The following is a 15,483-nucleotide window of genomic DNA, read 5'->3' on the forward strand; positions in this document are numbered from 1 at the left end:
CCCAAATGCTTTGGAGTTTGAAAGGAGGGTTTCACGAAATGGAAAAAACATTTTACGCTTCAAATATCTGAGGAAAGTTGTCCCTGAACATCCCCACTGGACAGGAAAACAAATTATATTTTTGTTCCTACACATTCCAGAAGCAATGGCAAACATGCAGCTTATACCTGGTTCAGGGGGGGAGGGTTTTTGGTGGGGTTCCCACATTGTTGTAGTAATCTTGCAACTGCCACTGCCACCTGGATCTGGAGCAGGTGGGGGTTTAGGAGAAATTGACGGCTTTTGAGAAGACATCATACTGGGCTTCCGGGAACATAGTAATACACGTCCTGTAAGAAGAATGAAGAAAAATAATAATTAAATACTCGTTCATACACAACTTTGGCTACTGTAGTTCTGCACTCAACTATTATGCTTTGTAAACTGTGTTTCATATCTTAGAATATTATCCAAACCCAATGATTAGTTGCTTAACCAACAATTAATTAAACCATGATTTAGCAATCATGCAAATTAGCTGCTCTTCTTTTTATAATGATACTTGCAACAAGTAATTAAACACATTAGATCTAATGGGCAGGAGAAGTTATTGCTCCTAAGAATCCACCCGCCTACGGAAAGCTGAATCCCTATTACAGCCAAGAAGATTCTAGAGCAGGGGTGTCAAACTCGCGGCCCACAGGTCGAATGCGTCACGTGTTGGCCACGCCCATGCCTGCTTTAGCAAAGGTGGGGAAAGTTATGGTATGTCACAAGTTTGACACTCCTGTTCTAGTGGATTCTAGAGAATTGGCAACAATCAGGATGAACAGTAGAGTTACTTGGACCAGTAAAGAATAGCAGCAAAGAGGCATGGGCGTTTGCAACATTAGCTTCCTGTCACCTTTGACTAAGGAACTGTATTTCTATATTGTCTGGAAAGTTAGAGATATTATGTACAGAAATGTTAAATGGCTTCCTTTTCTCTACCAACCTGTTCACTTCAATAGATTGGATAATTTAAAAATGCTGCACAGAGAGGTTTGTGAAAATGCTGTGTGCAGAAGTTTATATTTTAAGACCAACTTAGAATTTTAGCCCAACAGCTCTGGAACGCAATAGGTTATGTGAATATAGCAGAAAATAAAATTAACAAGCAGTTTGGGAATCATAAAATATAAGCTAATTGTTTCAGAACAGGTTTAAGTCTATTGTCATTCCTGGAAGCGTTCTGTGATATTGCTTATTTGTGAAGAAAGTAACAGAAGCAGTATAGATTCGATGTTTATATGGACATGAACAGCATGTATGATGAACATATGACATTATCAACTGAAAGTGGTAATACAACACTAACCGTCACAGAAAAGCCATCTAGATTCACCCATATGAGTTTCATCTAAGCCTATTTATTCAAATATGCTTGAGGAAAGAGTCAAAAGACTAGATAACAATTAAATTGAGATCAGTGGAAACACAAAGCAGATTTTTGTTGGAAAACCATTTTTGTTGAAATGTTTAAAGGAATATGCAGGCATTTACAATATGTTTCTTATCAGTAGCTAAAAAACTATTTAAAAAATATTGATGCAATTTTAAATTCTGAATTGAGATATTCTGACATCACATAATATTTCATTGTTAGCCTTTATTTGTTTTGCATTTTAAAAGTTGTTTTTACATATATTTCTTCTGGTGGAAAAACAACTCATCTTTTTATTTAAAATGTTATAAATCATGAACTGCAAGTAGAATATAATAAAATCATGAAATGGAAATGTGCAGTTTATCTTTTAATGCAGTATAAAAATAATACATATAATCCAGTGCCTCTACTTATACACCAGTTTAAGAGAGATTCTGAACAGCTTATGGGAAAAGGCTAACTTCCTTGAAGATGATAAGTGAAAAATATCCAACCGCATGGGCTAATTATGATAGTTTAAAAAAACCCACAACTGCAACTGCAGATTCTGGGATTAAGGTCATTTGTCTTTGGGATAGGAGAGTGGGAAAAGAGAAGTTTTGAGAACATTTAGTTTGTTTGTATGTCGCCTTTATTATTTTTACAAATAACTCAAGGCAATGAACATTTCCAATACATCTTCCTCCTCTATTTTCCCCACAAGAACTCTGTGAGGTAAGTTGAGCTGAGAGCAACTGGCCCAAGATCACCCTGCTGGCTTTCATGGCTAAGGTGGGACTTGAACTCAGAGTCTCCTGTTTTCTAGCCAGGTGCCTTAACCACAAGCTGCCAAACAATCACCTTGGAGGAATGGGCAGCATACAAGTTTGATTGATAAATTAAATGCAAAATAAAATAAACCACTACTCTGGCTCTATAAATCCAACTCAAAAAATTACTTGGGCAGATCCCTTTAATTCCTCCAGAACCACCAACTTCATCTAAGCTGAAGGAGGCAGGAGGGAATCACCTGAAACAATGATATCACGTGCCCGGTATAGTTGCAAGTCATCAAGTATCTGAATTAAATCATCGATGTAGGCGTTACGATTCATCCAGGTCCACATAAGGTTGTGTGTCCGCCCATCCATCTTCTCATACAGTCGCAATTCAACCTGGTTTCGTACAATCCTGGAGGCTAGTATGTAAGAGAGAAAGGCCAGTTAACAACCACACGTTTACCATCAAGAGTGTAACCTCATAATTAGTATATATAACAGGCTTTATTGCTCTAGATGGAATGGTGCTACATTAGTGGAAGTATACTAGACAACCTGTGTCCTGTTGGATAATTATTTCAGAGATATTTCCTTCTATAGAGAAACAGATTGGGGGGAGGGGCAAAAAAAGTAGTGGGAGCAGGAGCAACTTCCAACTTCCTGATGGCTTCCCCACTGAGTTTCCTTGTGGGAATCTGGTAGAAAGCATTGGAAAGCTTCTTCCCTTCTATTTCTAAGAGGCAGGTAAGGAGCTGCTGCTGGATGGGGCAAGGGATTGAGACTGGCTGGGAACACAACATTCACATAATGTTGAAAATGAAAATCATTCTCAGCAGCGGCCAATAGCACTGAAACAGCCACAACCTCCCCACATTTCATTCCCAGTTAGCCTGTTTGAGGTACCTTGGTTCAAAAGTTGTTCCCCTATGATGCTCTATTTCAGGGCTGTCAAACTGGGATGTGTCATGTGCTGGCCATGCCCACGCCTGGTTTAGTAAACAGGTAAAATTCCTGATATGTCACAGGATGCTGCCGTGACAACGTGAGTTTGATACCCCTGCTCTATTTCACCCAGTTAAAGGTTATGATGAAAATTTTAGTATATAGATTCAATTGTCTTGTGAACAAAAGCGATATCCATCTATATCTTGAATCCTCTCTTTAGCTCTTTCCAATTCTAAGTAATGTTTATAATTGCTACATATCTATAGTACAATTGGATATTTTTATCCAAACCAAAGATCAATTAATGTTTCAGGAACCTCAAATATCTGGCCAATAACATACTTCCCAATTCACACTGGTTGGGAAGTTACCAGATCGGGGAAGTCTGACACAGGAAAAATGTTTCTATGCTATAGGACAATGATGGCAAACCCTTTCGGCACCAAGTGCCCAAAGTGTGTGTGCACACACACGCATACCCAAAATGCAACACATGTGCATGCCCTGTGCATGCATGCATCCATGCATGCATGCCCCCCGCAAGCCCACGCCCCCCCCCACGCATGTGCCCCGCTCCCCATGCATGCGCAGCAGAGACTCAAAGACCAGCTGGCCGGTGGGAGGCCCTCATGCAGGCGCGGCGGAGCTGAGCTGGGGCAACAGTGCACGTGCTCACAGAGAGGGCTCTGTGTGCCACCTGTGGCATGCGTGCCATAGATTCGCCACCACTGCTATAGGATCTGAACACAAAAATAGAAACTATCTCATATAACACCAAATTATTTATCCATTTATTTTTGACTTACCTATTTTGATTCATGCTAGTTTCAGGAATTTCTTTTTCTTGCTTATGTGTTCACTTTTCTTTTAATGGAGATTTTAAGAACTCAATTTAGGAGTCCTGTAGATTAAATTATGTTCTTCCTTTGCATATTTTACAAAGCAAGGTCACAGCAGCTTTAATCAGCAGCTGTGGCAGACAAGAAATGAGAAAGGAAACTAAAAGATTTTTTTTGCTTGCCCCTGACTTAACTGAAGTGAATTAATACAGCTGGGATTCAGTTCTTGGTTCATTTCTATATCAGACCTGCATTCATCTTTGGTTGATAAACACCTATCTGTTCAAGGAATTTAATGAATACCATTCAGTTTCTTCCTATCTTGAATATGTCCAGGATCTGCCTGGTATTGCTTTTGTGTAGCAAGCACATGGCCAGTAACATTAACTAACATACAGGAACTAAAACTGATACTAGATAAAAATGAACCACCAAACCAGATGTTTTTATGGTTCTATACTCCATTTTTATTATTCCCATCTTATCAAGTAACATCACAAGTGTATGTGTGTACGTGTTTCATATTTCTAAACCACCCATCTCCCTCCTGAGTTGGAATAAGAACATATTGCAAAGCATCTTTACAATTTTCCCTGAACCCATTGGCATTCCAGTGGGTAAAAAGAGAGTGGAAGTTGTCCAGTTCTGTATTTGAATGTGTATCCAGAAAAATATCACAGTTAAGTTGTGACAAAGATCATCATGAAAGATGGGGAGATAGTTGAGAACCTCACTTGTTTGACTTTTGGTAAGAGAGCATTTTGAGTGTTACCACACTTATTTCGACAGCCACTTTTGATATCAACTTTGTACTCTCAACATTTCATAAGTGCCCAGAGTCCTAACAAGATTGTTTTATTTCCTAAAGAACTCCATTCTGGAATTAGAATTTATACTTTTATTGTGGGCATTCTCTTAGCCCCCAAATTTTTTGTGTCATTTTATTTTAGCCAAATTTTAGTTTTAAAGCTTGGAGTATAGCTGCCATTTCCCCAAAATAGAATCATCTTTGTACCAACAGGGAAGACAATTTGTACAGCTTGCATTTGGAAGCACTGACTTATTCAACTGTTATCTCAACCCAAATGCCACTGGTTATCAGAAGCGATCATAATTGGTTGGGGTTTTTTTAACATATGAAACTGAGCAGGGTTTCCTGTCAAAACCATAGGATGTTTTTACGTAAAATTTGAATATGCATAGAAGGGAAAGAGAGGGATAAAATCTTGGAGTAGAGGGCGATTTGGTAGTATTGTACATGCCTGATGGTTTACTGTTTGCTCTTCAGTTATGCATTTTAAAGCATTCTTTACTCATTTCAGCCATTCATAGTTTTTCAAGGAATTGCATCTCCCTCATTCTGGAGGATGGATGGAAATCAATTTCCCCTCTGTCAGTGCTTCCATCATTCTGATTTTAGTGCTCATTTTAAATCTTCAAATTAAGTTTTGGAAAGTCCCATCTCCACCCTATATTATACAGTATATTATCTGTTTCAGGGCTGCCAAAGGAAATAAGCCAATGTTACTTCTGACTAGATGAGAGCCCATTTTGAGCTGTACTTCAGAGCCTCAGTGACGGAAGTTACAATCTTCAGAAAAAATTACACCATTCTTCATTTGCTGAGATCATGGTTCTAAGGATATTAGAATGCCACTGGATTAGACTACATGGCCACTCCATTTAGCATCTTACTTCAAACATGGGCAGCCATTTGCTCTAGAAAAAATATTTTTCTTTATCTTTTCCCATTATACCATTGATATGTATAGGTATTTCTTCTATGGATAAACACATAAAATTGGATATAAGACATGTATACATAAAAATTGAACTGTACTTCCGCTTAACTCTATTCAGCCAGATTTTGGCTCCTGCCAAAAATATTCTTTTGGCAGGGCTTTTCTTATTTGAAACACTTAACTCAATACTGCTGTTATTCCATTTTACCCATAGATATTTATGGAAAGGAAGAAAAAATAAAAGCCAATTTGATGTATGAGAATTGGTAAGAGTAAGAAATAGATCATCTTCTATGTAAGCCACTGAGAGACGCCCGTTTTGGTTCCAATGGCAAATAAATGTGTTTAACAAATTAACTGAAGGAATTAAACAATAAAATCCTGGCCACAAAAGCAACACACACAGAGAGCATTTGAGAGGGGGAATCCACCTAAATAGATCCAGTGGCTCAAGGCAGAATGCCTTAATGGTGTTCATGTAGGTGCCTTACACCAGAGTTCCACCCAGTGCCATTCGAACCAAGCACGTCCATAGCCCAACAGAGTGAGCACACACCGAGATTTAAAGACAGGTAGGGGATACCTGGGAGCGATATAAGCCGAGCCCAGAAATTAAACTGTAGTTAAAAAGCGAAGAGACGCCACAGGACGGGGCAGCAGAGGCCAAGCCCATATTCTGCCTTCACTTACCATATGCGTTTTGCCCTTCCGCTTTACCCAAGGGACCCTTTCCCCTCCCCTGGCTGACTAGCAAACTCAAGCCCTTTTCCCCACCCCCACCCCCACTTACCGAAACGCTCCCACTCGGCCCGGTCCAGCGCGTCCATGATTTCGTAGAACTTGCACATGATCGCAGGTGGCAAATCGTAAAGGAGCCGGCTCGATCCGGAACCGGCCATAACCCCCTGGTCTTCGCTATGACTACCGCTCTCCACCACCCAGGCCAGGCCATAGGAGAGGCTGGACAAGGGGGAGGGAAAAAGAAAGAAAGAAAAGGGGGGGAGGTGAGAAAAGAAAAGAGGCTACTTCCCCTTTAAACAGCACTCAGGATGAGGAAGAAAAGGGTCGTTTCGGCAGGCTCCGCTCATCCTCCTGCGCATGTGCCAGCGGCAACGTGCGTCTTCTCTCCAGGCGCGCCAACGTCCTACGCAGAGCAACCATCTTGGAGGTGGCGGGCCTCTTTGGAAGTACCGGTTTGGGAGTCCCTCTTTTTCTGCACTCCTTCCCTCCCTCCCCCACGTGCTCCGAGTCCTTACTCGGTGATCATTTAGGGCTTGGGCTGTAATGTTTAAGGGTTTTACTCACGATATAGTCTTAGCTGTCGTGGCTTTCGACGGCGGGGTGAAGGATGTCAAGCCGCCGTACACACACACACACACCCCGCCCCATGGATGCGCTATCACACGCTTGGGGACGCTGCAAAGCGACGTTGTGTATAGGCTGCTCAGATGTTGCAGGTCCTTCCTAGAGGTGAGGCTTATACGAATCGAAGCGTGCAAGGCGATGAGTTCTGTCTGCCTTTATTTGGGAGTAAACTCCATTCGACTTCATGTACTCGTTTGCCCGCTGAATACGGGTAAGCATGGAGTTACACAAATCGACGTCTTTACCTTTTGTTTTCTGCTACAGCAGAGCACATGGGCCTGAAATTTACCCAAGCTGACAGCAGAATAAGTGAAAAGTCGAAGTTTGATAAGGGCAGCCAAACCAGAGAGTATGTCAAGATGACAATTCGAATTAATTTCACAGGCGTGATGGAAGTAGGATACTGTAAACTGAAGCCCAGATAACAATGTCACTCAAGGAACTGCTGTTATCCTATCCATTCAAGTATATTAAAGCACTTTTCTGTCCTTTATGTATACTTGCTTGATTGCAATTTCCAGATTTGAGTCCAGATGGTAGGATTCCATATTCTTATGAAATCTGCTTTACTTCCTAAGTCATTACTCAGATGCCCCTATACCATTCAATGGAGCAGAATAGTTCTGAACAGTAAAACTGTATAACTCGAATAAAATTTCAGGAAACATGCCGATAAGCATCAATGAACTCAACTGGTCTTTGGAACAGATATGCACTGATGGTTTTTTTTATATATTAATGTATTTTGATAGAAAATACACTGCTGATAAATTATTCCTGGCCAAATCACAGCAGGCCCAATGTATTGTATTATTGTATCTGTCTTGAACAAATCTGATGACAGATTTTTTTCCCCCTGCAATTCCTTATAGTAGCCCAATTTAAGCAATTAGGCGAAACCTGCTAGTTTAGGTAATAAATTCTGATTGTTATTCATAGTTGTCCACTATTTAAAGAAAAATATGCCATTTGGGTGTTCCCTGATAAATACAGATTGTAAAAACTCCTTTTTTACGATCCTGTAATTCTTTAATTTGGGAGAGTTGGGGTGACTGAATGGATTCAGTTGATTTTTGTTTTCTTTGCACTCTAGTAGAGAAACATCTCTAGCTACCTAGGATTGAACTCTCAACCTTCCTAGTGGGAGGCAAATGTTTTCACCACTAGGCCTCCACACCACTTTATAAATAGATGGTAACAGTGCATACTTATTTTAATAAAAATACAGGTAATCCTCAAGTCACAACACAATTGAGCCCAAAATGTATGTTGCTAAGTGAAACATTCATTAAGTGAATTTTGCCCCATTTTAAGACCTTTCTTGCCATAGTTAAATGAATCACTGCAGTTAAATTAGTAACACAGGGTTGTTAAGTAATCTGGTTTGCCCATTGCCTTTGCTTGACAAAAGGTCACAAAAGATGATCACATGACTTCAAAACACTGCAATCATAAGAGTTGTCAAGCATATGAATTTTGATCATGTGACCATGGGGATGCTGCAACAGTTGTGTGAAAAATGGTCCTAAATCACTTTTTCAGTGCCATTGTAACTTTGGTCACTAAATGAACTGTTATAAGTTGAGGACTACGTGTACTGATTCTGTGGAAAATATAATTATTATTAGGTTTGTACAGTACTTCTAAATCCAGCTTGGTGGTTCCTGCCAAGGACTTTGTCTGAAATATGACTCCTATTTCAGCTCACTGCACCAGCTCCCTGAATATCAAAGTGGCAAGAATGGCTACCCTCTTTGTATGTGGGTACTAACAGCATTTTCTTTTTGCTTGGTACTGGAGACATCTCTTATTTTTTAAAGCCAGCATTAATGTATCATAGTTAAAATATTTTCTGAGAGGAACTTAGAAAAATAGTTTTTCCTCTGACATATGAGATTTGTCCCTAGCTAAGACTGGGAAGTTGCTTAGCTGAAATATCATAGGATGTAAAACCCAGTTATATGATAGCTTACCTTTTTATTAATTCATAAATTCTTATTGCACCTATCTTCCAGATGACAATCTTTTAATCCTAAACAATCAAGCAGTATTCAGGACAAGAATAAAAAGGGTAAAACAAGTTATATTGTAGCAGAAATTTAAGATTTCAATAATATATTCCAGTAATATATAGAGTAAAAAAGCATGCAATCTTCAGTGACATGAGGACAGATCCACTTTGACTTAAGTGAAACAAATGGTGGAAAAGCCAGGGTCCTCCTCCCATAGGTTTTGGAGCAGTTTTCATTGGGGAAGGAAGGTCAGTTCTGCATGTTCATCCAAAGAACCATACTTCTAGATATTACTGTACATTTCTGTCTGCAATTTGACACTTTTGGATGAATAGCAAACTATGTATCTGAGAATATCTGTTTATAACATGAGAAAAGAAAATATGATCTTCTCTATGGTAGCACTTTGGGGGTGGGGCATGAAGTCGCAAACAATGAAAGTGAGTTGCAGTGGATGGATGAGTGAAAAGTGATACAATGGTGCCTTCTAGGAGTCAATGAAGGTGTTTAACAATTTGCAGGGAATGGTCTTGGTGGTTATTGATCCAGTAGGTGGGATATTATCACTGGCTTTTGTGATCAGGATGGTCTATAATAAAAATGTTGCTTATATCTGTCCAGATTGTGGTAGGGAATATAACCAAAAAGGCATATACAATGCAGAGGGAGCATGACAGATAAGGCCAGTATTTCTCTCTGCACAAGCAGACAGCTATCCTGATAGCCATCAGATCTTGGAAAAGCATATTGTTCAAGCAATGTTGATGAGTTTGATATGGAGTTTCTGATGTTTTGAAAATATATGAAGATGGCAAGAAAAGCAGATGATCAGGTTTGGTATGAAGCAGAAGCTTGACACCTATGTAGCCCACCAGATTCTTGAGAGAGCTCTATGTTTGAAAGTAGCCAGTGGATTTCTACTTTAGATGTGGAATCTCTCCCTAGCTAATCATCTCTGTCATCTGATTCAGAAGCTGAGAAGTGGTAGCAGGAGCAATTTCATTGGCATCCAGGTTTGCATTCCCACTACAAAATCTTGCATCTGAACTTCACTAATGAATTGGCTGGCCTCAGACTTGAGCTGGCTAAATTTTCTCAATCTTTTTTCTTCAAATTCCACTTTGACATCCATCTGGTTTTTCCAATCCATCTGCAGATAACTTATTATTTGACTCATATTACATGACAGTTCCAGGAAAGCCACAAGACTAAATTTAATCTCAGGTACAAGTTGCTACTTACATTTGAGATATGTTCACTACTGAGAACCAAGAATGAACAAAATTAATTGCATGTGCATCGATGTTCATGCAGTTAGCTGCTTTTAGGTCTGTTCCTAGAGCTCATGAGTGCAAAGCTTGTTCTTCTTGAACCTATATCACAAAAGCTTGACAAATGGGTAAGATTTTATTATAAGCTCCTTTCTCAGGTACACTAAAGGGCTGGATCATCAGATGAAGATTTATCTCTTATAATTCCAGTATTTCCAAAACTGGGAATTTCTAGCTTTCAGAGCTTTTCAATATCATTTATAAAGATGGTATTAATTGCCAAGACAATATTCTATTTGTGCTAAAAATTAAAAAAAAAATTGAATACCAAATACAAAGAGGAAATAAAACAAATGCAGGGAAAAATCTTATTACTTTTTTAAAAATACAGATAGCTTTTGAAATTGAGCTTAAGAGAAAAATTGAGGGCATTAGTCAGAGCTGTGTCAGATCTTCTGCAACTCCTCAGGAGCTGCAATTCAGCCTCCTGAACTTCTGAAGAGCCACAGACCCTTCAATTACGATAGATCCTCAAAGACTGGATGAAATTTTAGGCCCTTTTTAGAGAGAGCACATGTATTAGGGTAAGAATGGGAGCAGGACTCTGGAAAGCATACTGCTATCATTCCCACCCAAAAACTCCCTCAAACTCAAAACAGCTGAAATTTGTGGCAGTAAAATTTTGTCACTTTTTGTCATTGAATTCTGGCAGTAGGGGATAATAAGTTGTGGGGCTGTCTGCATGTGCATAATCATTCAGACCAAGCTGAAGAACTTGGAGTAATGCATTTGCACTGAATTTCTGTAAAGGCAGCATAGGTAGAGGCTAACATTAAGAGAAAGGATAACATTTCAAATTTGATGACATTTTCCATGGTTTGGGATTTTGGAACAGTGTAGAAAAGAAAGCACCAACATCTCAGAATTGTATAGTCATAAGGTAAAACACATATCATAATTCCTTTTTGGGTCTAATGAAAAATGTTCAATATGATGTAATAGAGGCACATTTGTATCATATTCCCATAATGAAAAGTATGTTGTCCTTTATTGAATAAACATGGTTGGTTTAACTTTACATTAACTGTAAATAAGAGCCTTAATATATGAAGTGAGGGCCGCACAATGTTAAACCTCCACTGGCAGTAATTTTCTGATCCCCATCCTCTGTGGTGCCATTGATAAATTTGACCCTAAAGAGGCTGGTGTACTAATTAGGATTAGCTAAGGATAGAGGATTGAAGGAAAGCTACCCCAGCCTATTTATTTTTCAGTTTAGCTCCATGTTTTTGAGATGAGAAAAGTCAGCTCTAATAATGGTGATACTGCTTCAAGGGGCATTTCCATTTGTCTGCTCCTAACCTCCACCTCATTTTTGAGGTAGAGAAATGCTTTGGGGTAGAGAAAGGCTAACCCTTTGATAGATTCACATGACACATGGATCAATAATTGATCAAATTAGCCAAAAACAAGAGTGGCCACAACTCTTTAATATTAATATTCTGTCTTAAGAGTCTGGACTATTGGGCAGATACTAATGATATCCACAGCCCAGCTACATTGGGCCTTAGATTCCACTGACATGGTGTATCTAATCTTATTTATAGATGAAAAGAGAATTTTCCATTAAATCCCACCTAGAGTTTTATGAAACTCAAAAACATCCTCTGCATCCTAAGAATATTGAGGGGGGGGCAGATTTCACTTTTTCAAAAGAAATATTCTTGCAGCAGTGAAACTTGGCTAGTCAACAAGATGGCCACTTTTCAATCAACTCAAAAGTTAAAAGACATCCTCGGCCACAACAGAGAAAAAAATATTATATTTTAATGGCAGGGCAGAACATTTCTACCTTGGTAATAAAAGGCTCAAACAGATCTGTAACATTTTACATAGATTTATAATCCAATTCTAGCACAGAATACAGTACTTACCAACATGAGATGCAACTAGATTACTGTGTAGAATGCATGCTGAGTGCTAAAACTGGGCCTGCATGTATTTTTAACATAAAAATATAAATTATTCTTTTATATGAATGCATATATATATGCAGTTTCCACAGTATTTTTCCCCAAAAGGAAGAGGAAAATGCTTGTTTTTAACAACAACAAAAGATAGAGACACTCATAAAGAAAGGACTTTTTCTTGTAAATTTATAAGGCAAACGTTTTATATAATAAATAGGATACAAGGGTAGGGAGGGATTTTGGTGGATTTCTTTTAAACATATACATGTACATTCAGACGGATTTTGTTATTTTCTTACTGAAATTATACAAATTTTCCTTTATTAAATTTCTTTTTTCTTCTTTTTTTAAATATAGTCAGTGCTTTCAGTCTTTTTTTTTTTTTTTTGGCTGTAGACAAAACCTACAAAAAGAGCAATCAATTTTTAAGTTTTATTAAACAATCTACTCAGAATTCTTAAAAGTAATTGTCCCAAAAACGCATCAAACAAATGCAAAGTGTGGTCAGGAAATATGGATGGGGGTACACAATAAAGTATATTTTAAAAAAATTCTTCAAAAGAGCCAAAGAAGCTCTACTTAACCTCAGTGGAAAGTTTCTTAGTATTTATTTTTCTAAAATTAGAGCTTTAGCATGGAAATTCATATGGATCAACAGTTATTTCTCAACATTAAAAATATTAGTGGGGCAATCTTTAAGACAACATAGATCCCAATAAGAGTGCTAATTATGATTTTTGGAGTTTCAATGCATTCTTTAAAACACTTACATGCTAGATCCTCCTGTTTTGCCACTTTATTGTTCTTCCCTTAATGGGTGTTCAATGAAGGAATCTACAGAACCACCTTTTTTTCCTATATTGTCTTCTGGTAACGGATTATTAAAAATGAAAACTTTGTGAAGTTCCTCCTGGGTTTTGTTTCAGGTTTTTACTATTGCATTCCTGCCAAATGAATGTTTCAATGAAGGAGTCTAAGCATATTCTAATTTTTTTGATACACTGACTTCTGGTAGTAGATTATTAGAAATTGAAGCATACAAAATACCCTGGGAAGTTGTTAAAAAAATTGCTTAAGCTACCCCTTTCTCCCTACTGCCAATGGTAAGACAAAAATAAAAGTATATACCTTTCCTCCCTTTTAAAATATATACATATATTTGACACTCACATTTGAAGCATTTGTGCCTGGAACAATTACTTTACAGAAATGTTCACGATACATACTCGTGGACCATTAAAATAAAAAACACACACACACACACACAAAAGGTTTTCATTGACATTCCTTTTTTCGGGGTGGGGAGATAAAACCCTACACACAACAAGTCTCAAATACCACAGTTCTTTTCTGTTACATCCCCCCTCTCGGGAAAAAAAACATTTAAAAGAAAATAAAAAACAACTCCCACCCCAACCCCAAATTCTGTGTCTCTGGAATTGTATTTTATTTTTTAAAGAAATGTCTGGGTAGAGTTAGTTGGCTATGCGAGGATTAAGAGCTGTACAAGATAGCAAGCACTCAGCATACATTTAATAACAGTCCTTGTAATATTTGGTCTTATAGTGATCGCTACTGAATTGTGAAGCAGAAGGAAGTTGGTTTGTTATTAGCAACATGTTGAGTTATGGAAGCAGGAGAAAGGATTTCCCACCATCCCTGCCCCTTTATAATAAAGGGAGGAAAGCCTTTTTTTTTTTTTTTTTTTGCACTCATAAAGAAAATCAGTTGATTAATGTCCAACTCTTCTGCCACTTCATGCAGAGATAACACAACCACAGTAAGTACTGCTTTTCTACATGGCTTGAAGGAGGAAAACCATAATTGGAAGAAAAGTTTATGTATGTCAATTTATGGATTGAGAAATTTTTTTCCCCAACCTCTGTTAGGAAGAATATAGTAACACTGTCCCTCAGAGAAGTGTAATCTATGCTCAGTCTTTGCTTTTGGAAGAACGGCAATTTTAAGCCGCTACTCTTGAGCGGATATTGCTGATTTCCATAACTTACAAGTGAAAACTGGCAGACAGGAAACTGTCATATTTGGTCCTCTTTCTAATGGTGTCTTAGGATATGATGAGAACTGTGTCAGTAAAATACTAGCAAGCTATTTTTTTGCTTAATGATCTGCTTCCAAACACATCAGCCTTTGATTTGATGAATGTTACTTGAGCTCTAATGTTAAAGATGTCAATAAAATGAAAGCTTTAATACAAAATTATTAAGTGGGACACAAACCAAACCTCTCAGCAATTACTCATGCAAGCATAAGCAACACGAAGAGGAGAAAAGGCAAAGTCCAATTTGAAAAACTGAAAATTCATTCATTCTGAAAAATACTGTGAAACATGTTTGATCAGTAGAAAAAGGAGGGAGTCAAATTCAATACTTCACTTCTGCCACCCAAATATTTGACATGTCCCTTTTTTGTTCACACCTTTTTCTTTCCAGGATCCACATTGATGTAGTGCGACACTGACACATGAAGGTACAATATCAAATCTAGACATGATGTCTTTGGAAATCAGACCTAGATTTTTGCTAAACATGCAAGGTAGAGAGTAGTGAAGACAAGGGACAGTTATCAGCTAAAGAAGGGAACGTGCTATCATGGAGTGCTTCAGATGGCATGCAATGCACAAAATGAAAAGGAGTGGTAGGAGAAATATTAGCTTTAAAAACAGTAAAAGTGGGAGGATGAGAAGCCAGGTAAGAACTTTGCTATGAAGAAAATGAGGAAGAACACTAAGAAATTCAGTTTAGGACCAATGGTAGTTTTCCAAAAATTACTACAGACTAATTGAAGTAGCCATCACAGATAGAGCTAAATCATGCCAATAAACATAAGTTAAGCTCTGGTTAAACTGAAAATATTTTTTAGAGAGTTAAGTCACAATACAGACCAAATACTCCACATTTTCTTCACTTTATCTCCCTAGGCCCAATGCCCTTCCCCACAAGTAGATTTGAGTGCAAAAAAATAAAATGTTGACTATATGTGACCATCCTGTTATTTTTCAAACCCACTGAGCAAAAAGAAAAAAAAAAATTCCCGTCCCAAAGTGTGAGACCAGCCCAGCTGAATATATCTTCTGCTCTGGGATTTACTAGCAGACAATTGTGAAGGATGTTTTCTTTTCCCTTGCTATGATACTGAAGATTAGGAGTAATAGTAAA

At 38.1% G+C, this 15,483-nt stretch overlaps 1 protein-coding gene and 1 long non-coding RNA gene across 3 annotated transcripts in view; one reads left to right on the forward strand and one right to left on the reverse strand.

Moving 5' to 3' along the window:
- IRAK1 (interleukin 1 receptor associated kinase 1) overlaps positions 1 to 7,319 on the reverse strand; it is a 32,861-nt gene extending 25,542 nt beyond the window's left edge. Inside the window, exons 1-4 of one of the 2 annotated variants that reach the window (XM_026676186.2) lie at positions 6,995 to 7,319; positions 6,480 to 6,649; positions 2,415 to 2,582; positions 168 to 329 (exon numbers count right to left, since the gene is read on the reverse strand). In XM_026676186.2, the coding sequence (XP_026531971.1) occupies positions 168 to 329; positions 2,415 to 2,582; positions 6,480 to 6,588 (439 nt within the window). In that variant the 5' untranslated portion in view covers positions 6,589 to 6,649; positions 6,995 to 7,319. Of the gene's footprint in view, positions 1 to 167; positions 330 to 2,414; positions 2,583 to 6,479; positions 6,806 to 6,994 lie in introns of those variants that run through there. The other variant, XR_003371665.2, reaches the window with a different exon arrangement.
- LOC148132340 (uncharacterized) lies at positions 7,034 to 14,700 on the forward strand. The gene is made up of 3 exons (XR_015747857.1): positions 7,034 to 7,159; positions 7,319 to 14,397; positions 14,557 to 14,700. It is a non-coding gene; the product is annotated as an uncharacterized LOC148132340 (long non-coding RNA).
- The last annotated feature ends 783 nt before the right edge of the window (positions 14,701 to 15,483 follow it).

This window comes from Notechis scutatus, chromosome 2 (genome assembly GCF_049901735.1).
Source record: "Notechis scutatus isolate UNSWTSFEM ecotype Mainland chromosome 2, rNotScu1.2, whole genome shotgun sequence".
NCBI lineage: Eukaryota > Metazoa > Chordata > Lepidosauria > Squamata > Elapidae > Notechis > Notechis scutatus.